General features: G+C 43.4%; 1 protein-coding gene across 4 annotated transcripts in view; it reads right to left on the reverse strand.

Annotated features, from left to right (window-relative positions):
• Positions 1 to 20522: 20522 nt before the first annotated feature.
• LOC141139945 (uncharacterized) overlaps positions 20523 to 24966 on the reverse strand; it is a 33060-nt gene continuing 28616 nt past the window's right edge. For all 4 annotated transcript variants that reach the window (XM_073626575.1, XM_073626574.1, XM_073626576.1 and 1 more), the window contains one exon: positions 20523 to 22994. In XM_073626575.1, coding sequence (XP_073482676.1) covers positions 21270 to 22823 — 1554 coding nt within the window. In that variant the 5' untranslated portion in view covers positions 22824 to 22994 and the 3' untranslated portion in view covers positions 20523 to 21269. The remainder of the gene's footprint in view (positions 22995 to 24966) is intronic.

Genomic DNA, 24966 nt, shown 5'->3' on the forward strand with positions numbered 1-24966 from the left:
TGTGGAGATGTTTTTCAGCAGTGGGGGACTGGGAAACTGGTCAGAGTTGAGGGAAAGATGGATGGTGCTAAATACAGGGATATTCTTGAGCAAAACCTGTAACACTCTGTGTGTGAGACTTGAGGCTAGGACGTAGGTTCACCTTCCAGCAGGACAATGACCCCAAACACACTGCTAAAGCAACACTTGAGTGGTTTAAGGGGAAACATGTAAATGTGTTGGAATGGCCTAGTCAAAGCCCAGACCTCAATCCAATAGAAAATCTGTGGTCAGACTTAAAGATTGCTGTTCACATGCGAAAACCATCCAACTTGAAGGAGCTGGAGCAGTTTTGCAAGGAGGAATGAGCAAAAATTCCAGTGGTAAAATGTGGCAAGCTCATAGAGACTTATCCAAAGCGACTTGGAGTTGTGATAGCCGCAAAAGGTGGTTCTACAAAATATAGAGTCGACTTTAGGGGGGTGAATAGTTATGCACATTGACTTTTTCTGTTATTTCGTCCTATTTGTTTGCTTCACAATTAAAAAAAAAAATCTTCAACGTTGTGGGCATGTTCTGTAAATGAAATGATGCAAATCCTCAAACAATCCATGTTAATTCCAGGTTGTTAGGCAACAAAACACAAAAAATGCCAAGGGGGGTGAATACTTTTGCAAGGCACTGTGTATATATAGATATATTGATATATATAGATATATATGTATCTTATATATCTATATATACTGTATATTGGAAACATGCAGTTGGTCTTGCCAATATAGAGCAAATTGAGCATTGTTTTTAATATTTTTTCTATTTTGCATATCTAATTTGTTTTAATACGTACGCAATAAAACCAATTTTTAATGATAGTTTAGTGTACTCCTTGTGACTCCATACGGAACTTGTGCAGGAGTTCCAATCAATAAAGCCAACCACTGTGAGTGCAGACTATGACGGAGCTCGTCCCAGCTCCAGCCCCAGACCCCCTCTATGTTTGTGAAGTACGATGGGCATCATAGTGGACAGCTTTGTGATTTTAGTATAGCCATAATGTTACTGTTACTCCTTAATGGTTCTGAAACCTTATACCTAAAGGCAAAACATTTGCTGAGGGATTATAACACCTGTCAGTTTTTATTGCTGTCTGTGCCCTCATTAAGGAGATTCACCCTCTCTATTTGTCTGGTTTACCATTATCATTGAAAGTGAAAGTAAAAGAAAATCCCAACATTTTGGGTTGTCCCCAGAAAAGTAATAGAGCAGAAATCTTCCAATGGGGTCCCCAAAAAATTCCCGTAATTTGAAGGGATTTCCTCTCCCTTCCTGTTTGGCTATGGGACAGGAAGTGAAGGGAAATCTCTGCAACGGGACATAGATGGCGAAAATAAATCTGACAGGGGTTACTCACCCTCCCATAAAGCACTACATAAACCAGTGGTTCTCAACCCCAGTCCTCAATTACCCCCAACGGGCCATGTTTTCAGGTTTTCATTTACTTTGCACAGCTGCTTTAAATCAACATCAATGACATGGTATTGATAAGAGCTATTTTATCTAAGGGAAGTTCCCAAAACATGGCCCGTTGGGGGTACTTTAGAACTGAGGTTGAGAACCACTGACATAAACAACATAACAACACACTCCCTTCAGCACCCTTCCCTTTTAGCAATGCAACATCTATGAGTTCCCTTGCTATTTAAGCGGAGTTCCACACAAAAATGGAACTTCCGCTTTTCGGAACCCTCCCCCCCTCCGGTGTCACATTTGGCACCTTTCAGGGGGGTGCAGATACCTGTCTAAGACGGGAGTCTACGCCTCTTCTTGTCCCTCCGCGCTGTCTCCTGGGAAACACACAGGTCCCAGGAGATAGCGGGGACCAGTTACGACGCGCAGCGCGACTCGCGCATGCGCAGTAGGGAACCGAGGAGTGAAGCCGCAATGCTTCACTTCCTGATTTCATCACCTAGGATGGCGGTGGCAGCTGCCGAGAGTCGAGCGAGTGATCGGCGTTGGCTGCCGACATCGCTGGACCCTGGGACAGGTAAGTGTCCATTTATTAAAAGTCAGCAGCTGCAGTATTTGTAGCTGCTGGCTTTTAATATTTTTTTTTAGGTGGACTCCCACTTTAACATCATCTTTGCCCAGTCTTTTTGGGGCTCAGTATCCTTGGCCATCCTGGGATGACATAACTCCCACATTTGCGTCGGAGTTTATTTATCCCAGCAGATGCTGACATTGTTAAGAAGATTTCAAAACAAGTAGGTATGAATTTTTTTTTGCAGAAGAGACACAGTGGGGTTGATTTACTAAAGCAGGGCACCGTCAGTAGAGGCACACAGTGAGGCGCAGTGCACATTTCCATATTTACGACAGAGCTCGAACCCACCATTTACTATAGTGGTCTTAGCGCACAAGAGAATGCAATCTGTACACCTATATGGACATGGCGCACGGCATCTCCAATTCAATATTAACAGAAGATGGAGATGCCAATATTATGGGGTGATGTGAGGAGGTTTAGTAACAACTGCCCAAGTAACAGACATGCCCAAAAAAGAATGAGAAAGTAACTTTTTCTGAGATAACCTGCTGTGCCTGGAAATACATTTAGAACTGCGTGAGATCCATGTAAGCATTACGCATGCACAAGCGGCTCTTGTGCCCGTTCACATGAGTTTTTACATTGGGCGCCCAAAATCTTAGTAAATATTAACCACTTGCCGACCGCCTCACGCAGATATACTGCGGCAGAATCGCACGGGCAGGCAGAATCACGTACCTGTACGGTGCCCGAGACGGTCGGCATTTGTCCCCCGGCAATCGGAGGTGAGGGGGAGGCCATCCATTCGTGGCCCCCCCTCGCGATCGCTCCCAGCCAATGGGATCATTCCTCTGCTGCTGTATGCTAAACAGCAGCAGAGGAAATGATGTCATCTCTCTTCGGCTCGGTATTTTCCGTTCCAGCGCCGAGGAGAGAAGACTTCAAAGTGAATTAACCAACGATACACATACAGTAGAACATACCAGGCACACATTACATCCCCGATCCCCCCCGATCACCCCCTAATCACCCCTCCCCCCCCCTGTCACACTGACACCAAGCAGTTTTTTTTTTTATTTTTCTGATTACTGCATTGGTGTCAGTTTGTGACAGTTAGTGTGGTAGGGCTGCAGTTAGTGGTGTTAGCCCTGTTTAGGTCTAGGATACCCCCCTAACCCCCCCAATAAAGTTTTAACCCCTTGATCACCCCCCGTCGCCAGTGTCACTAAGCGATCATTTTTCTGATCGCTGTATTAGTGTTACTGGTGATGCTAGTTAGGGAGGTAAATATTTAGGTTCGCCGTCAGTGTTTTATAGCGTTTTATAGCGACCCCCATATACTACCTAATAAAGGTTTTAACCCCTTGATTGCCCCCTAGTTAACCCTTTCACCAGTGATCACCGTATAACTGTTACGGGTGACGCTGGTTAGTTTGTTTATTTTTTATAGTTTATTACCGAATAAAGGTTTAGCCCCCTGATCGCCTGGCGGTGATATGCGTTGCCCCAGGCAGCGTCAGGTTAGTGCCAGTACCGCTAACACCCACGCACGCAGCATATGTCTCCCTTAGTGGTATAGTATCTGAACGGATCAATATCTGATCCGATCAGATCTATACTAGCGTTCCTAGCAGTTTAGGGTTCCCAAAAACGCAGTGTTAGCGGGATCAGCCCAGATACCTGCTAGCACCTGCATTTTGCCCCTCTGCCCGGCCCAGCCCAGCCCAGCCCACCCAAGTGCAGTATCGATTGATCACTGTCACTTACAAAACACTAAACGCATAACTGCAGCGTTTGCAGAGTCAGGCCTGATCCCTGCGATCGCTAACAGTTTTTTTGGTAGCATTTTGGTGAACTGGCAAGCACCAGCCCCAGGCAGCGTCAGGTTAGCGCCAGTACCGCTAACACCCACGCACGCACCGTACACCCCCCTTAGTGGTATAGTATCTGAACGGATCAATATCTGATCCGATCAGATATATACTAGCGTCCCCAGCAGTTTAGGGTTCCCAAAAACACAGTGTTAGCGGGATCAGCCCAGATACCTGCTAGCACCTGCATTTTGGCCCTCCGCCCGGCCCAGCCCAGCCCACCCAAGTGCAGTATCGATCGATCACTGTCACTTACAAAACATTAAACGTATAACTGCAGCGTTCGCAGAGTCAGGCCTGATCCCTGCGATCACTAACAGTTTTTTTGGTAGCGTTTTGGTGAACTGGCAAGCACCAGCGGCCTAGTACACCCCGGTCGTAGTCAAACCAGCACTGCAGTAACACTTGGTGACGTGGTGAGTCCCATAAGTGCAGTTCAAGCTGGTGAGGTGGCAAGCACAAGTAGTGTCCTGCTGCCACCAAGAAGAAGACAAACACAGGCCCGTCGTGCCCATAGTGCCCTTCCTGCTGCATTTGCCAATCCTAATTGGGAACCCACCACTTCTGCAGCACCCGTACTTCCCCCATTCACATCCCCAACCAAATGCAGTCGGCTGCATGAGAGGCATTTTTATGTCCTCCCGAGTACCCCTACCCAACGAATCCCCCCAAAAAAGATGTCATGTCTGCAGCAAGCGCGGATATAGGCGTGACACCCGCTATTATTGTCCTGACAATCCTGGTCTTTGCATTGGTGAATGATTTGAACGCTACCATACACTAGTTGAGTATTAGCGTAGGGTACAGCATTCCACAGACTAGGCACACTTTCACAATGTCTTCCAAGATGCCATCGCATTTTGAGAGACCCGAACCTGGAACCGGTTACAGTTATAAAAGTTACAGTTACAAAAAAAAGTGTAAAAAAAAAAAAAAAAAACACAAAAAAATATATTAAATAAAAAAAAATAGTTGTCGTTTCATTGTTCTCTCTCTCTCTCTATTCTCTCTCTATTGTTCTGCTCTTTTTTACTGTATTCTATTCTGCAATGTTTTATTGTTATTATGTTTTATCATGTTTGCTTTTCAGGTATTCAATTTTTTATACTTTACCGTTTACTGTGTTTTATTGTTAACCATTTTTTTGTCTTCAGGTACGCAATTCACGACTTTGAGTGGTTATACCAGAATGATGCCTGCAGGTTTAGGTATCATCTTGGTATAATTCTTTCCAGCCAGCGGTCGGCTTTCATGTAAAAGCAATCCTAGCGGCTAATTAGCCTCTAGACTGCTTTTACAAGCAGTGGGAGGGAATGCCCCCCCCCCACCGTCTTCCGTGTTTTTCTCTGGCTCTCCTGTCTCAACAGGGAACCTGAGAATGCAGCCGGTGATTCAGCCAGCTGACCATAGAGCTGATCAGAGACCAGAGTGGCTCCAAACATCTCTATGGCCTAAGAAACCGGAAGCTACGAGCATTTCATGACTTAGATTTTGCCGGATGTAAACAGCGCCATTGGGAAATTGGGAAAGCATTTTATCACACCGATCTTGGTGTGGTCAGATGCTTTGAGGGCAGAGGAGAGATCTAGGGTCTAATAGACCCCAATTTTTTCAAAAAAGAGTACCTGTCACTACCTATTGCTATCATAGAGGATATTTACATTCCCTGAGATAACAATAAAAATGATTAAAAAAAAAAAAAATAAAAAATGAAAGGAACAGTTTAAAATAAGATAAAAAAGCAAAAAAAAATAAAATAAAAAAAATTAAAAAAAAAAAAAAAAAAAAAAAGCACCCCTGTCCCCCCCTGCTCTCGCGCTAAGGCAAACACAAGCGTCGGTCTGGCGTCAAATGTAAACAGCAATTGCACCATGCATGTGAGGTATCACCGCGAAGGTCAGATCAAGGGCAGTAATTTTAGCAGTAGACCTCCTCTGTAAATCTAAAGTGGTAACCTGTAAAGGCTTTTAAAGGCTTTTAAAAATGTATTTATTTTGTTGCCACTGCACGTTTGTGCGCAATTTTAAAGCATGTCATGTTTGGTATTCATGTACTCGGCCTAAGATCATCTTTTTTATTTCATCAAACATTTGGGCAATATAGTGTGTTTTAGTGCATTAAAATTTTAAAAAGTGGGTTTTTCCCCCAAGAAAATGCGTTTGAAAAAAAACTGCGCAAATACTGTGTGAAAAAAAAAATGAAACACCCACCATTTTAATCTGTAGGGCATTTGCTTTAAAAAATATATAATGTTTGGGGGTTCAAAGTAATTTTCTTGCAAAAAAAATGTTTTTTTCATGTAAACAAAGTGTCAGAAAGGGCTTTGTCTTCAAGTGGTTAGAAGAGTGGGTGATGTGTGACATAAGCTTCTAAATGTTGTGCATAAAATGCCAGGACAGTTCAAACCCCCCCCAAATGACCCCATTTTGGAAAGTAGACACCCCAAGCTATTTGCTGAAAGGCATGTCGAGTCCATGGAATATTTTATATTGTGACACAAGTTGCGGGAAAAAGACAAATTTTTTATTTTTTTTTGCACAAAGTTGTCACTAAATGATATATTGCTAAAACATGCCATGGGAATATGTGAAATTACACCCCAAAATACATTCTGTTGCTTCTCCTGAGTACGGGGATACCACATCTGTGAGACTTTTTGGGAGCCTAGCTGCGCACGGGACCCGGAAAACCAAGCACCGCCTTCAGGCTTTCAAAGGGCGTAAATTTTTGATTTCACTCTTCACTGCCTATCACAGTTTTGGAGGCCATGGAATACCCAGGTGGCACAACCCCCCCCCCCCCCCCCAAATGACCCTATTTTGGAAAGTAGACACCCCAAGCTAGACTCACCATGCCTCTCAGCAAATAGCTTGGGGTGTCTACTTTCCAAAATGGGGTCATTTGGGGGGGTTTTGTGCCACCTGGGCATTCCATGGCCTCCGAAACTGTGATAGGCAGTGAAGAGTGAAATCAAAAATTTACACCCTTATGCCCCATACACACGGTCGGATTTTCCGATGGAAAATGTCCGATCGGAACGTGTTGCCGGAAATTCCGACTGTGTGTGGGCTCCATCGGACATTTTCCATCAGATTTTCCGACACACAAAGTTTGAGAGCAGGCTATAAAATTTTCCGACAACAAAATCCGATCGCGTCAATTCCGACCGTGTGTGGCCTGTTCCGACACACAAAGTGCCTCGCATGCTCAGAAGAAATTCCGAGACGGAACAGCTCGGTCGGGTAAAACTAGCGTTCGCAATGAATACAACACTTTCGTCACGGTGCAATGTTAAAAATGGTTTAATACAGCGCACTCTCTTCTTCTTTATAATGTGAGAAGAATGAAGTAGTTTTGCTGCTCATATTCACACAGACTTCTCACAAACTTATTTCTTTATTATTTATCGGGATTCCCTTAATATATTTTGATTTGTCACATCTGACAAAAATATTTTTATTATGTATTCTTTGTTTTTTAAAGGCAGTTTTTTTTTATATTTTAGGTTTGTATTTTTTCCAAGGCAGATCTTTGTTTTATTATTTTTTTAGTTTTACTCCAGAATATTTTTGTGTGTGTTTTGTGTGTTAAGTTACCACAACACCATTATTATCTTGTATTATTTAATCTCAAGGAGATTGCTTGGTGTTGGTGTCCCTTGTTAATTTCACATAGTATTTTTGAAATGTACCTGAATCCTCACAAACAAACTGTCCTTTTTGAAGGAAAACACACATAGGCAAGTATAATTGAAACCAAAAATCCTTTATTAAGGGCTCAGAACCAAACAAAGAGGGAGGCAACGCTGGATAAACAGCAGAAATTACCAAAGCCTTGGACCCCCAGGGCAGACATCAATTCTTGAACATCAATATTGGTGGCCTGAGGAGTCCTTATCTAAGGGAGTGCAGTCTGGTCCAGAAGTCCCAGAGATCCGGAAAGCAGCAGATGACATCTGTGTCCCCAGGCTGTGGTACCACAAGAGGCTGCATCTTTTGCCAGACCAGACTGGATCCAGGGTCATCACTTTCTGGTCTTCCTTCCACGCTTCATTCCTGGCTGTGGCTCTGCTGTTGGAGATGTGGCAGGAGGAGGAGTAGGACCTGGAGGAGGACTAGTGGGACCTGGAGGAGAAGGAGGAGGACCATGTGTGAGGTCACAAATGTGGGTATCAGATGTTATTTGGTCCCTCAACCCCTTATTGAGAGCTTCCAAAATTAATGACTCACACATGAGTTGTTGGCCCTCCTCCATCCGCTGCATTTTACAGGCAATTATGCCAGCAAAGTCCTCCTCCACAGTGTGTGGTGCTCCCAGGGTCTCTGTAGCCTTCCAAAAGAAGCCTATGGCAGCCTCCTCTAGGGTACTCCTCTTCCTGCCACTTTCTCTTTGCAGGTGTAGGGGAGGGACCTACATATCAGGCAGCCTGCTCGGCCCAGCCACCTCCTGGCTGTGAATTCCCTGTGTATGAAAAAGGGACATGGTTTTAGTTTTTGCATCATCAATCACAATCATAAATTAGTACTCCAAACTAACATCTAGTTAACATCATTGATTGGACAACCTGAACTATTTAGAGTAATGCTATACCTGGCTCAAGCTGGGCTCCTCCACATGTTGCTGCCTGGAAGGCCCAGGTTGGGCGTCAGAAGCCTCAGATGGGGGGGAAGGATGCGTGGAAGGAAGACTGGAGAGTGATGACCTGGGTTCAGTCTGGCCTGCCAGAAAATGCAGCCTGTCATAGTACCACATCCTGGGGACATAGATGTCATCTGCTGCTCCGGATCTCTGCAAATCCTGGACTTTCTTGCACTCCCTTAGATATGTGCTCCTCAGGCAACCAATTAGGATCTTCAAATAGGTGATGTCTGCCGTGGGGATCACCTGCTTCACAATTTCCAGCAATTGATCCAGCGCTGCCTTCCTCTTTGTTTGGTTCTTATAATGTGGGTGGTTGATCTCTCACAGACAAGGCAGCTCCCTGAACATGTCAATGAAGATTGCCATGAATTCGGTATCGTTCAAGATATCCATTTTCACTGCAAAACACAACACAAGACAAACCCTAATGTCAGCCAAAACTCTCCTAATCTTGTTACAATATAGGCTTCAATCTAGAAGCAGTATAGGCCCAAGTTTGGCTCTTACCTTCGTTATCACGATCGGCGCCTCCGATACTCCTTCGTCCGCTCACAGATCGTACGTACTACGCACGCGTGTTACGCTTTATACACACTGCGCATGCGTGTAACTCCGCCCGCCCCTGACGTTCTTTCTACTCTATTCCCCGCCCCTTTTCGTTTGTGCAGTGGGTGAAGAGCACATGGCGGAGTCAGAGCAGGTGCGTGATAATTATAGCAACGAGGAGGAGGAAAGCCCGGATCCGGAAACGTCCTGATCCAGAAGGAGACGATTTAAGGCCACAAATATGTCCTTTGGGGAGATGTTGGAGACGGTCGACATCCTGAAGAAGGCCGACTATGATGGAAAGTATGGACCTTACCCCAACCCCAATATCAGAAAGGCCAAGATCATGGCGAAAGTGGTCAAAAGTCTGCAACGGAATTTCGGGGTACGACGATCGAAAGATCAGCTCAGGAAGCGGTACAGTACCGAAAGATCCGGAGAGTGCTGCAAAAAAGTAAGTAGTTGTGCTGTGTTCCTATTCTTTTTGTCTTTATTACGTTCGTGCTGCTCCCTGTGCTTTTCTTAAGTGTTGTACAGTTTAAAATGGCAACTTTCATGTTCATGGGCCCATTATTCGTTCGTATCAAACATTTTTCTTTCGGCCTATAAAACACCATTGTTTAGGCCATATGCATTTGCCAACATTTTTTAGGGCCTACTTGTATGAAAAATATTTGGTTGTGTAGATGGGTTTGTTTTACTAGAAGGAAATGCAAACTAGATTCTGTGTAAGGAGAGGACACGCAGCAGCTGTTTTCACATCTGGACACTGGAGCACTAGTGTGGGACACAAGAACACCCTTTTTATTAGGGGGCCCACACAGGTGCTCCAGTGTATACTATAGGGGGGGTCTCCATCTGTGAAGCTTGTACTAAACAGGTAAAGTATTGAAGCTTGACAACAGACAATAAAAATTATACATCTTGGAACTCTGCCAAAATAGACAATTGTACCCCACTTCCAAGCAATGTTTCATCTTTATATTTCGGCCATCAAATATCTGTGTGCTAAGTATACTATTTTTGTTTTACATAGGGGAGAAAAGACTCGGAGGACACCCCTCATCCGAGGAGACCACAGACCCCCCACCTCTGGAAGAAGGGGAAATACCCCCAACCCAAGCTGAGCAGGAGGAGGAAGAAGATGTGGTGGAAATTGGCACCACAACAGGTGAGTGTCTGCGACCACAGACTCAGGTAAGAGATGGATGCCGGCAGATTTTTGATACCTGTTTTTGTTTGGTTTCTCTCTTTTTAGGTGATCGTGATGTTGTGGATCCAGATCCTTTCACATCAGAAAGTGCCCAGATCCTGATCGGGGAGATCATGGGGTGTAATTTAGAATTGGAAAACCTCAAGAAAAAAATCAATGATGTTATTCAAAAAAATAATAACATCATTGATGTTTTGGGGCGAGTTTAAAACCCCTCCAAATCACTTTGTTTTTTTTTTGTGCTACAATCTTTAAAATGTTTTAGCGATGTTTAGAAAAGCCAAATTTTGAGGATGCACACAGTGTGCCAACATGTGCTATCTGCCATCACGGGGGATCAATGGACGCGTTTTGGGGGTGCAACCCCTTCCTCAATAATAAAGTAGCTGAGAGGAAGGGGTTGCTCCCCCAAAACACGTCCCTTGATCCCCCCGTGATGGCAGCTAGCACATGTTGACATTCGTAATTGGTGTGCATCTTCAAAATTTGGCTTTTCCAGGGGTGTCTTCACCCCATCTGAAGGCAATATCAAACACAGTTCCTAAATACTCAGGTCTGATATTGCCTTCAAGTTTTAACATATGTGAACTTTGTAAGTTCAAGATTTGTGTCTTTCTTGTTGGTTTTACGCATGCCTGTTTTATCTTAAATGGACATTTCTATTTTTGATAATGCCACTCCAAAAATTGTTATACAACAAACATGTTGGTTTGTTTTAAAAACCTTTTCTAAATGCACATGTGATTGTGCAGGTATTAAAAAGATTGTTATCAAGAATGTGTGGATTATTGTCTCAACGCTACAACACTTTTGTGGTGATGTAATTGCTGCTTTCTGTGAAAATGGGGGTTATTTCCTAAGGGCAATTCCTCTTTGCACTACAAGTGCAGTTTCAGTGCATTTTCAAGTGTTGTAGTTATTTGATAAAGGCTTCACAAATTGTCTGGCATATTGATGGCCCCCCTACCCGCAAAGAACTCAGGGAGGGCAAGCCAGGACAGCCACTTTCAAGCGCCGTCAGGGTTGTTTCATGTAGAATTCCGGCCTCAGGCCCAACTGAGCCAGCATAGTTGGCAGAATTTTGGCGTAAAAAGTTATGTAGAACACAGCACGCCAGGATTATATGATTAAGTTTATACTCCGCCATATGGATGGGTGTCAGAAATAGGCGGAACCAGCTGGCCATGATTCCAAATGTGTTCTCCACCACTCTTCTGGTTCTGGCCAGCCGGTAATTAAAAACCCTCTGTTCCGGGGTGAGGATCCTCATTGGGAATGGCCGCATAAGATGGTCCCCCAGCGCAAATGCTTCATTTGCAACGAAGACGAATGGGAGTCCTTCCACATTGTCTTCTGGAGGTGGCAAGTCCAAGCTGCCATTCTGGAGACGGCTGTAAAACTCCGTCTGGGCGATGACTCCACCATCGGACATCCGGCCATTCTTCCCCACGTCCACATACAGGAAGTCGTAATTAGCCGACACGACCGCCAACATCACAATACTATTGAATCCTTTGTAATTATAATAGTACGACCCCGAGTTGGGTGGTGGGACAATGTGGACGTGTTTCCCATCAATTGCCCCTCCGCAGTTAGGAAAGTCCCACCGCTGGGCAAAGTGGGAGGCCACAGTCTGCCATTCCTGTGGCGTGGAAGGAAACTGTTGAGGAAAACCAAAAAAAATTTGTATTTTTGCACATAAACATGGAAAGCAGATTAGACACAAACATTCTTGGCCAACATCCAGATAACATTTATTATTAAGGGGAATTTTACAACACCAAAGTATAAGGTACACCTATCATATCCCCCCCCCCTCTTATGGGCCATTTCTAACATTATAGGGGGGGGGACTTTGGACAGGTAACCCTCTCCACTTCATTGAGAGATGAATGCCTAAATAATGGGTATTACTTGGAATAGCCCCTCCTTAGTTACACTATTGGCAGCCCACTGGACAGGTAAGAAGTGTCATAATACAAAGATATAAATACACACTGTACACATTTGAGCACATTTGGACATTCTGCTATTACCTATCAAGATAATAATAGTATACAAAAACTTTAAACATTACCATTTGAAAGTATACAGGCAGGCCCTTGCACTACATGCTTTGGGGAATTCAACCATACATCTGAGCACAAAAGAGATGGGTATAGTGTGTATGGGTTTGGCAAAGTCAGCAGATAGATGATTGAGGATAGATAGAGAATTGGGATCAGCTGACTTAGCAGTTGGGGGGAGGGAGGGTTAATAATACTGATTTGGGGACACCACAAAAAAAAGCCTCTGGCACTCTGCCTGAATGTAAAGCACAAATCACATTTAAAAACATTTTAGGGGTTGTTAGGGGTAAAACACTACTATGGAGCTGATAGAATACATTGTTAAGTGACTACATGAGGTGAATATAGGGCAGGAGAGCATGCTGGGGAGGTAAGTGAAGGCAAATATGTATGAAAGACAAAAAAAATAATTACATAAAAATCCAGCATGCATGAGGACAAAGGGGACATTCACAGCATATTACAATCATGGTAATTAGGGAATGAGGAAAGAAATACAATATATTAGCAAACATTCAATACAATAAAATGTGATATTAAAGGATAAAAAACTTACCCTCATATACTCCTTCTGCAGGACCTGGATGATGGCAGAACAGGTCTCTGGGATTATGATACCCAGAGCCTGGGGGGAGATGCCTGTCGAGAACTTCAAGTCCTGCAGGCTTCTTCCTGTCGCCAAGTACCGCAGGGTAGCGACCAGCCTCTGCTCCACAGTGATGGCTTGCCTCATGCAGGTATCCTGCCTGCTGATATAGGGGGTTAGCAAAGCCAGCAGACGGTGAAATACGGGGTCCGTCATCCTGAGAAAGTTCCTGAAATCATCAGGATTATTTTCACGGATCTCACGGAGCAAAGGCAAATGAGAGAACTGGTCACGCTGAAGCAACCAATTCTTGGTCAATGAACTCCTCCCCACCCTGTTCATTGACTGGACTTGTGTCAAGGTCAGGACCCCAACACCAAGCCCCCGCACAGAACGAACTCTACGAGGAGTATGTATATGCAACATGGCTCGAAAACGGTCAGCTGCTCAGAACGAAGTAACAGAACGCACTGAAGAACAGCAAGGCCTGTGAAGAGCGACCTGAAAAACAGTAACGAACGAACACGAACACAATGACAAGTCAATTGTACTCGCTGCTCGCACTGAAGACCAGATACAAACCCACAAGCACAAACTGAACCGCAGAAAACGGTCTGAAAGCCACGAGTCTGAAAAAGCGCGAATCGTCTCTCTCACCAAACTTTTACTAACACAAGATTAGCAAAAGAAGCCCAAAGGGTGCCGCGCTTGGTTCTGAACTGGCCTTTTCTAGTCTCATCGGACGTGGTTGACGTCACCGCGTTGTTGGCAATCGGAAATTCCGACAACTTTGTACGACCATGTGTACGCAAAACAACATCCGTCGGAAAAAATCCTAGGATTTTGTTGTCGGAATGTCCGATCAATGTCCGACCGTGTGTACGGGGCATTAGAAATCCTGAGGGCGGTGATTGGTTTTCGGGGCCCCGTACGCGGCTAGGCTCCCAAAAAGTCCCACACATGTGGTATCCCCATACTCAGGAGAAGCAGCTAAATGTATTTTGAGGTGCAATCCCACATATGCCCATGGCCTGTGTGAGCAATATATCATTTAGTGACAACTTTGTGCAAAAAAAAAAAAAAAAAATTTGTCACTTTCCCGCAACTTGTGTCAAAATATAAAATATTCCATGGACTCAACATGCCTCTCAGCAAATAGCTTGGGGTGTCTACTTTCCAAAATGGGGTCATTTGGGGGGGGGGGGGTTTGTGCCATCTGGGCATTTTATGGCCTTCAAAACTGTGATAGGTAGCGAGGAGTGAAATCAAAAATTTACGTCCTTAGAAATCCTGAAGGCGGTGATTGGTTTTCGGGGCCCCGTACGCGGCTAGGCTCCCAAAATGTCCCACACATGTGGCATCCCCATACTCAGAAGCAGCTGAATGTATTTTGGGGTGCAATTCCACATATGCCCATGGCCCGTGTGAGCAATATATCATTTAGTGACAACTTTTTGTAATTTTTTTTTTTGTCATTATTCAATCACTTGGGACAAAAAAATTAATATTCAATGGGCTCAACATGCCTCTTAGCAATTTCCTTGGGGTGTCTACTTTCCAAAATGGGGTCATTTGGGGGGGGTTTGTACTGCCCTGCCATTTTAGCACCTCAAGAAATGACATAGGCAGTCATAAACTAAAAGCTGTGTAAATTCCAGAAAATGTACCCTAGTTTGTAGACGCTCTAACTTTTGCGCAAACCAATAAATATACGCTTATTGACATTTTTTTTACCAAAGACATGTGGCTGAATACATTTTGGCCTAAATGTATGACTAAAATTGAGTTTATTGGATTTTTTTTATAACAAAAAGTAGAAAATGTCATTTTTTTTCAAAATTTTCGGTCTTTTTCCATTTATATCGCAAAAAATAAAAACCACAGAGGTGATCAAATAACATCAAAAGAAAGCTCTATTTGTGGGAAGAAAAGGAAGCAAATTTCGTTTGGGTACAGTATTGCATGACCGCGCAATTAGCAGTTAAAGCGACGCAGTGCCAAATTGTAAAAAGTGCTCTGGTCAGGAAGGGTGTAAATCCTTCCGGGGCTGAAGTGGTTAAGCAACGTACATGCAGTTGCATGCGTTTTAAGAGCGCACCTCTAATCTTTGTGGAAATACGTAACTCATGACTAATTTTTTTTAAGCTGGTCCACCTTTATGTATTTTTTTTAGGAGATTTGCACACAAGTCATGTTAGCATGTTATGTTGCCAACATGTGACATGTACCTTGTTAAAATTATGCAAAAAGACTCTCGCTCCTCTAGCTCCTTTTTTAAGGCCTAAAAGAACATGAGCTCCCCCCTCTAATGCACACAATTTCCTTGGGCTAGCTTTTGCTTTTAAAGGGAAACTCCACACTATTCTCCATTCTCCAACGCTCTTGTCTCCCCCCCACTCCATACCTTTGATTTGCTAGGTCTAGCTTTTGCTTTTAAAGGGGAACTCCACAGTCCACTCCATTATCCAATGCTCTTGTCCCCCATTCTAATCCCTTTGATTTCCTTGGGCTAACTTTTGCTTTTAAAGGGGAACTCCACACTATACTACATTCTCAAAAGGCCGTGGCCTTCTTTCACCAATCCAAACCAACATAGCTGTCTGCCTTTGGGGCATGTTGGGCTCAGCCCAATACCAACCACAAAGCACCTTGGACCCGCTAGTTTAAAGGGGCTTTCCACATTCCATAAAGCCCCCTGTCTGAAGCCCCCCACAACCCCAGCCTAGAGTTGTGTGGAAAAGGCCCTTGTCCCCTTGAATGTGGGAACAAGGTGTTTGACTTTTGGGGTGCCCGAGCCCCTCCTGCCTCCAAGCATCCACCCTCCAATCATGGGTTGGCTTGCTGCGTGTTTGGCTAGGGGTTTGTTAGTGTTTGGGAAGGGCACAATCTTTCTTTAGTTTGGGGTGGTATTTTTCATGTGGGGGTTCTCATTTAAAGCCTTAAAAGACCCAAATGGCCTTGTATGTATTGTCGGGGCAGGCCATTTTTGCTTTTGTTTTTTTTAAAGATTTTGCAGCTGCAATGCAGATTTTTAAGTTTTCTTAAAGTCTTACATCTTTGAAGCAGCATTTTGGATACAGATGCAACACTTTACAGACAGAGTCAGCCCCCCCAAGTTACTAGCTTTTAAGTAATTTGGTATTTTTAAAGGCATTTCTCCTTGTTTCCTTTTTGGGGTTGTCAAAATCGGTGACATTGATATATGTCCCTCAGGATGGGATCTGGGCCCCCATACCAATTTTAAGGCCAATATCTAAAATATATGCCAGCCAAATCGGGACTAGCAAAATTAACAGGTCATTTCCCATAGACTGTAATGGTATTTGTTGTATAACTTTTGCCCATGTTGGGCTGTTTGTTTGCTCCCCGGACGAGGGTTGTTTGTCCCAGTGTACCCAGTTTGAAGTAATGTCTCGACACTGGGTGAACTTGCATTTTGTGTGTTTCATGGACTGTGTATGTGTTTTGAATTGCCTCATAGCACTCAAACCTATGTTATATAAAGCTTGCAAATAGCATTCTTTACCTTGCCCTGAAAAGAGGCCAGATTGCACGATCGTGTGTGTGTGTGTGTGTGTGTGTGTGTGTGCGCATTTGGCCAGAGGTGCGGGGGCACCAGTTACGCTCGGAGACACTCAGAAACACTCCATTCCCGAGTGTCTCCAAGCATCTCTGAGTGTTTCCGAGTGTCTCCGGTGCCCCTGCACCTCTGGTCACATGTGGTACTGCGTAGACAAGCAGTGGCTGTGGAACGGATTATCTGAGTTTCCATTATTTCCTATGGGGAAACTCGCTTTGATATATGATATTCTTCTGGAGCAAATTATGCTCATAATCCAAGGTATTACTGTACTTGAAAGAAGTCAGAGATATAAGGTCTTTAGAGTGTGGATCAGACTTACCACAGGCATGGCAACAGAGTGGGGAGTGTCTAAGTTTCAACTGATATAATCATAAAGGAGTACAGTATAATAGAGGTCTGTGCCTGTTCGCACACCTTCAATTTTTAGATAAAGATCCATTTTAATTAACACACCATTCCGAATTAGCTGTACAAGGTTCAGGCGCACTTTGCCAGTTTTTTTTAATAATATATACATAGGTTAGGGCAGTCTTTCGCAACTCCAGTCCTCAAGGCACCCCAACAGGTCATGTTTTCAGGATTTCCCTGAAAACATGAAAAGCTAAACCTAGTATTAGGAACCGGTTGTATAGAAGGTGTTTTTAAAGACATGACACTAAGGTTTCTAAATGCAATTCTCAAGCAAGGTAATCGGCTATGGTATTAAAGCCAACTAGTATATACAGTATATACAGTGGGGACGAAAAGTATTCAGACCCCCTTAAATTTTTCACTCTTTGTTATATTGCAGCCATTTGCTAAAATCATTTAAGTTCATTTTTCTTCCTCATTAATGTACACACAGCACCCCATATTGACAGAAAAACACAGAATTTTTGAAATTTTTGCAAATTTATTAAAAAAGAAAAACTGAAATATCACTTGGTCCTAAGTATTCAGACCCTTTGCTCAGTATGTAGTAGAAGCACCCTTTTGATCTAATACAGCCATGAGTCTTTTTGGGAAAGATGCAACAAGTTTTTCACACCTGGATTTGGGGATCCTCTGCCATTCCTCCTTGCAGATCCTCTCCACTTCTGTCAGGTTGGATGGTAAACATTGGTGGAAAGCCATTTGTAGGTCTCTCCAGAGATGCTCAATAGGGTTTAAGTCAGGGCTCTGGCTGGGCCATTCAAGAACAGTCACGGAGATGTTGTGAAGCCACTCCTTCATTATTTTAGCTGTGTGCTTAGGGTCATTGTCTTGTTGGAAGGTAAACCTTCAGCCCAGTCTGAGGTCCTGAGCACTTTGGATAAAGTTTTCGTCCAGGATATCACTGTACTTGGCCGCATTCATCTTTCCCTCCATTGCAACCAGTCGTCCTATCCCTGCAGCTGAAAAACGCCCCCACAGCATGATGCTGCCACCACCGTGCTTCACTGTTGGGACTGTATTGGACAGGTGATGAGCAGTGCCTGGTTTTCTCCACACATACCGCTTAGAATTAAGGCCAAAAAGTTCTATCTTGGTCTCATCAGACCAGAGAATCTTATTTCTCACCATCTTGGAGTCCTTCAAGTGTTTTTTAGCAAACTCCATGCGGGCTTTCATGTGTCTTGCACTGAGGAGAGGCTTCCGTTGGGCCACTCTGCCATAAAGCCCCAACTGGTGGAGGGCTGCAGTGATGGTTGACTTTCTACAACTTTCTCCCATCTCCCGACTGCATCTCTGGAGCTTAGCCACAGTGATCTTTGGGTTCTTCTTTACCTCTCTCACCAAGGCTCTTCTCCCCCGATAGTTCAGTTTGGCCGGACGGCCAGCTCTAGGAAGGGTTCTGGTCGTCCCAAACATCTTCCATTTAAGGATTATGGAGGCCACTGTGCTCGTAGGAACCTTAAGTGCAGCAGAAATTTTTTTGTAACCTTGGCCAGATCTGTGCCTTGCCACAATTCTGTCTCTGAGCTCTTCAGGCAGTTCCTTTGACCTCATGATTCTCATTTGCTCTGACATGCACTGTGATCTGTAAGGTCTTATATAGACAGGTGTGTGGCTTTCCTAATCAAGTCCAATCAGTGTAATCAAACACAGCTGGACTCAAATGAAGGTGTAGAACCATCTCAAGGATGATCAGAAGAAATGGACAGCACCTGAGTTAAATATATGAGTCAAAATATAAAAAAAAGAATTGCGCTAGGTGCGTGAATAGTGTAAAAAAATATTTTAAAATGTTAGAAAAAAACGTGAAGGATGTCCTGCAGCTGAACACTGTAACCCCGATACAAGGGCACACGAAATATAGAGAGAAAGAGTGCATCGCTGGACAAATACCACAAGTAGTGTGTATGATATGAGGAAAAGATGATCCGCACTCCGGTGATTGCTCTTAAGAAGTATAATATTTATTGACAAGCCACAGTGACCAAACGCAAATAAGAACAGTTGACGCGTTTCAGCCTATAAGGCCTTAGTCATAACCACCACGTTGTGACCCAACATGGACACGCATCGCGCATGTGCGATTCTGTTTCAAATAGCAGTGGAGTTTCTTTTACCTCTTATCCCTGCTAGGAATATTTATGTATTGTATTTTAAGTTTGAATAAACCAGCCAAGTTTCTCTGCACTATTGGAGTCTCCTTTTTTTCTTTTGAAAACCCACGGAATTCCTTAACTGGATCTATGGAAGTGTACATCTATTGCCATGTGGTAATTGCCTCCTCGGGATGCATCGTCTAAGGTGCTTCTTGTTGCTGCTGATCGGCAATCCATGAAGGAAGTTGGTGTGAATCCAGCAGGGTTTCCCGTGACTTCGATTACTCTACTAAGCCTGTTTTGACCCCCCTGAATAAGGGTGGTCGCAGGCTTTCCGGTAAGCCTCCATTGCTTCATTATCAGGTGGCGGGCTGCACTAGCGGTGAAAATACAGACCCAGGGTCTTACTTTGGACATTTCACTTTTTGGACTTTGCTTCACTTTATGAATTGTATTTCACTACATTTTATTTAGGTTTTTGTGATAATTTTATCTGCACCACCTTGAATAATATTTTTTATTAGATGTTATTATATATCATTTCATCTGATGCTAATATTCATTCTTTATTTATTACCTAACATTAGTTATTTCTGTACATTATTGATTTATTGTTATATCACACACACTACTTGTGGTATTTGTCCAGCGCTGCACTCTTTCTCTCTATCTTTAAAGCGGGGGTTCACCCACACCGCCAAAAAAAAAAATATTAAAAGTCAGCAGCTACAAATACTGCAGCTGCTGATTTTTAATACACGCCCACTCACCTGTCCCAGGGTCCAGCGATGTCGGCAGGGGACGCCGAGAACCCGCTCGGTTCTCGGCAGCTGCCGCCGCCATCCTAGCTGAGGGAATCAGGAAGTGAAGCGTTGCGGCTTCACTTCCCGGTTCCCTACTGCGCATGCGCGAGTCGCGCTGCGCATCCCTTGTGGTCCCCGCTCTCTCCTGGGAGCTGTGTGTTCCCAGCAGACAGCGCGGTCGGGACGGGAAGAGGCATAGACTCCCATGGGAGTCTATGCCGGAAGTGGGTGCAAATACCTGTCTTAGACAGGTATCTGCACCCCCCTCCCCCCTGAAAGGTGCCAAATGTGACACCGGAGGGGGGGAGGGTTCCGAAAAGCGGAAGTTCCATTTTTGTGTGGAACTCCGCTTTAAATATATGAGTGTCACAGCAAAGGGTCTGAATACTTAGGACCATGTGATATTTCAGTTTTTCTTTTTTAATAAATCTGCAAAAATGTCAACAATTCTGTGTTTTTCTGTCAATATGGGGTGTTGTGTGTACATTAATGAGGAAAAAAATTAACTTAAATGATTTTAGCAAATGGCTGCAATATAACAAAGAGTGAAAAATTTAAGGGTGTCTGAATACTTTCCGTCCCCACTGTATGTTATACTATGCAATTATTTAAAATAGTAACAAATATGCCTGTGTAACTACAAACAGCCTTTAGAGTAAAGGACAACAAAGCACATCTGGGGTAATTAATCAAACAGGTATATATACAGGAAATGATTATATACATTCAGAAAAAATTCTATATACGAGGGAGATCCCCAGAAGGTTGAAGTGCAACAGACAACCATGGTCGAAGAAATAACAGTGAGGCAGAATAGCTAGCCAAGGCTTCATGTACACGGAACATTTTTACAACCTCTCCTGAATGATTTAACTTGACAGATAGTAACCCACAATTAAAATGCCAGTTTTGCCGCATTTACATGCTGCTTTAGTGGCGTTTTGCCGCGTTGCGTTTTGCATTTAAAAATAGATAAATGAAAAACTTTTTTTTTTAAATAGCCAAAAATGAAAAACGCCTGTAAACAAAACGCGGCTGAATGCGAGTTACCACGTTTAGCCGCGTTTAGAAGCGCTTGAAATGCCTGTAAACTCAGCTTCTGAACACATTTTTTTGCGTTCCAAAAAATGCCTCTAAACTCAACTGCCTAGAAACTACTTTAAACAACCCTGTGTACATGGACAGATACCAGCAGCAGTGTACATGAGGCCTAAGGCAAAAAGAAGATGTAGAGCAGAATTCAGGTAAAGTACATAGCATATTCATCCATTTGGAATTTTCTGGAAGGGCCTTGCTTGTAGTCTGCGGAATGCTTGAGAACTGTGGACATCAGTGGATGAAAGCTGCTATTGCAGCAGGACCAGCTGGACCGTAGAGGGTATAGGAAGGGTTCTAGAGTCCAAAGCTTGGGACTATGTTGTCATTTAGGGCAATTCGAAGCCAAGTTCTTGGAAGCATTTCCGTAGATCCGAGGTAGTGGATGCTTGAAATTGTTGAGCTTGGAATGTAAACAAAAGTTTAAATGGGAAATCCCAGCGGTATTGTACACCATGTGACTGTAGAATTTGCAGGTAAGGTTTGAGTTTTTTGCGCTTTGCAATTGTTGATGGAGTGATGTCATTGAATAGTTGGAGTCTATGAGTTTGGAACAGTAGTTCCGATTTTGCATACGCTGCTTGATGTAAGCGAACTTTTGTGCAGTAGAAATGGAATTTAATAATGACATCTCGGGGCTTGGCATAAGGTGTTTGACTGAACAGTTCCCGGTGTATATGATCAAATTGCAGACATTCAAGTGGAATATCTGGTGCAAGTTCTTGAAAGAATGCTGTCATGGTACCTTGTAGGTCAGTAATAGATTCCGGCAAACCTCTGACCCTAAGGTTACCTCTACGGGCTCTATTTTCGGCATCTTCCTGCTTTTCTTTAGGAAGTGTCTGCAAATCTTCTATCTCCTTCTCATGCCCATCAAGGACTGCGCATACTTTACAGGAGGCCATGGAAATCTCTCCACGCTCTAAAGAACAACATTTCTGCAAGAGAGTTTCATCTCTGGTGTAACTGAGGTTGGAGGCTGGAGGTTCCAACATCATGGAATCTCCTTGTTCCATTAAATTTTTCTTAAAGTAAGGCAGTACATTGTGTGTGAAGAATGTCTCCAGTCTGATCTTTGTTTCTTCCCAAAAATCTGCATCATAATAAACAGGAACAATGGTAGTTTCTTTATGTGTGTGAATTAATAGTTCTGCATAGATTTTGTCTGTGATAGCCAAGAGGCATTGTATTTGGGTGTAGTATGCATGGTCACACCTAAGTGTATAGTTGACCTCATTCCATCTCAAGCAGAAAGAGCGATGCTTGCTGGCATGCCGTATTGTGCTATCTGGATACTTGTATAAGCACTTCACCAGCAAGGGCCATCTTTCTTTGGTGTGTCTATCTATTGCCCACATGCACAAACCCACCAGCCAAGGATTTTCTGGATGGCTAACTACTTCATAGCCTTTTACCTGCACTTTATGTTTGCAATCTGATTTAACACTTTTATACTTACGAATGGCTTCCTCTTCCATAAACCTCATCCATTCTTGGTCTGGAATTAGGCTTCTACCTCCTGAACTGAGCATAGCTCGCAATTGTGATACTGGCATGAGCTTACTTGTGTTCTTTGTGAACTGACTGTTAACAATATCATGTACTGATGATGCCAATATGCAGTTCTTAAACTTACTGGCCCACACAGATTCCTTTGTATGATGGCGTTGGTGTATTTTTTCACGTGGTCTGCGATTGAATGGCGCAATAAAACTCCATACAGGAATGATTTTTTCTTTTTTGGGCACACTTGTTTTATGGGTTATATTTTTATCTATTGGGGTAGCGGGGTTAGGCTTCGGTGCCTTTTTGTTACATTTTGTCTTTTTTTCCTTTTTTTTTCTTTTTGTCTGAAACATCATGGACGCTTTTGCCTGCTTCATGCTGGGTGGTATGGTCAGGTTTGTTGTTGGTGTCTGGGGTTTTTTTGTCCTGGTATACAGATCCAGTTATCAGGCAATACATATATCTTATTGCTGGACAGTGCAGATAGTCTGCATTTTTCTTCAGAGGACTGTGCACCGATGGCTAAAATAGGTGAGACTTGGGTCACTCTGGAAGAAAACAAAATGAGAACTTTAATCAATGCACATGACTATGAATATTTCTATATAGCATGTATGTCCAACTTTGATTTACACATTTGTCACCCTAAGAAAGGCTATAGACAGCCAGATGTTTTCGTAATTATGAAGGAGTGGAGACAGCTGCCTGTTCTTGAACAATGCAGCAGATCCTGGTCTGCCAAGAGGAAGCAATGCATGTGCTTCAGCCACTTTTTTTGTTTTTTTTTCAGTGAGAATAGGGAAGAAACAGCTCTGTCAGAAACAAATCAGAACATTTCTATGAGTAATAGCAAATGGTTCCTACGGCAAAAACAGTAGTTCTTGAAGGGTAGCTTCAGTGGTGGACTCACAATCCTCATTCCTATTGCATTGGGTCATCAAATCTGGGGTTGCATTAGGTTGTTTATGGCATCAGAAGGCCAGTCAATGTTATTAATTACATTTTGAAGTTCATAGGCTTCTCATGTTTTATATCTATTTTTCTGACACACACACACACTAATTTACAAGTAAACATAGGTAACATTGTTCATTGTTACTGTAATGCAGATCTTTATTTTTACCACAAGATGGCAGGGTTCAGCAACTCTGTTAATCATAAGTAGAGATGGGCTCGGGCATGTTCAGGATCCCATCTGCTGACACTGACCACAACTAATCACAGGCAGTGAGACATTTCCCGATCTGTGCCGCTGTGGTCCGCGAAATGTCTCACTGCCTGTGATTAGCGGTGTGCAGTGTCGGCTTCCTGGTGGGATCAGGCAGGTGGGATCCCGAACATGCCTGAGCCCATCTCTAATCATAAGTTTCTATACAAGAGTGCAGGATTGCTCGGATTTGTATACTGGAAGTAAAACTTTTCCCTGCAGTTTAGCTGAGAGCAAAACTACACAACCCAGTATTAAAAAAGCCAGAGAACAGGAAGGGGGAGAGAGAGACTTGGTTGCTGGAAGGAGGTGTGTGGGAGAGCTGTGTGGAGTCACATGGGACTGGACAGGGTTGAGCCAGGAAGCCACGATTGTCATCGGAAAGCCGACTATCCTGAGGAGGCCAACTGCTGGAAATCTGCGGTCAGATTGGACGGTAATCATCATCATCGCAGCCACATCTGCAAAGGACAAAGGGGATCTCCCAGCAGAATGCTCATTGCTTCAGTCTGCTTCCCCCTCTAATAAAGTAACCATTTTTAGAGTCTTGACTGTACTAAATATAGCAAAAAGATTCATTCAACCACATACTAGCACCTGATATATACTAAAACAAAATTAGCTTGCCCTAATAGTGGCTGCAGGGGGTCTAGCTATACTCATCTGTGTCCCAGTGTTCAGGGCCGGTGCAAGGATTTTTGTCTACATAGACAAAGGTGCATTTTATCACCCTTTCAATCCTGGCCTTATTTAAAACACTGTGTGTAAAGGAATTGGCGCTTACTGTGCTCATAAAAATTATGTGTCAATAAATAAAATACAGTTTAAACTATGATTGATTCAAACCTCAATCCAAAACAGTGACATAATATGCAAACATAAAAAGTCAGTTGTGACAAATCCCAACACCAAACCATATGCTTCTATAGGTACTGTAGGTGTCTTCTAGTTTTTTCACCACCTGTGCTCAAAGGGAAGATGGCAACTCACCAGAGGTGCTTGACTCGTTTTTATAGGATGGTCAAAGTGTGCATTTTGAAAAGCCAGATTGATTCCACTGCTAACACCATTCCACAATGTTCCCTCAGAATAGAACTAGGATATGTGAAATGACTTCACTGGAGACACAATTAAAAGGTCTTCATAATGTAGTATATTTATTGTAGGTATAAAAACAAATAGTAAAAGATTGCACTCACATGCAGGTGTTCCTGAATCCCAGCACTGGGTGTTTACAGCATGTGCAGATATGGCTCATTCCTCCGGCACTAGCCTGCAATTCACGCATCGCTCAGGTAATGGGCCAGATGGAT

Source organism: Aquarana catesbeiana, linkage group LG04 (genome assembly GCF_042186555.1).
Source record: "Aquarana catesbeiana isolate 2022-GZ linkage group LG04, ASM4218655v1, whole genome shotgun sequence".
Taxonomy (NCBI): domain Eukaryota; kingdom Metazoa; phylum Chordata; class Amphibia; order Anura; family Ranidae; genus Aquarana; species Aquarana catesbeiana.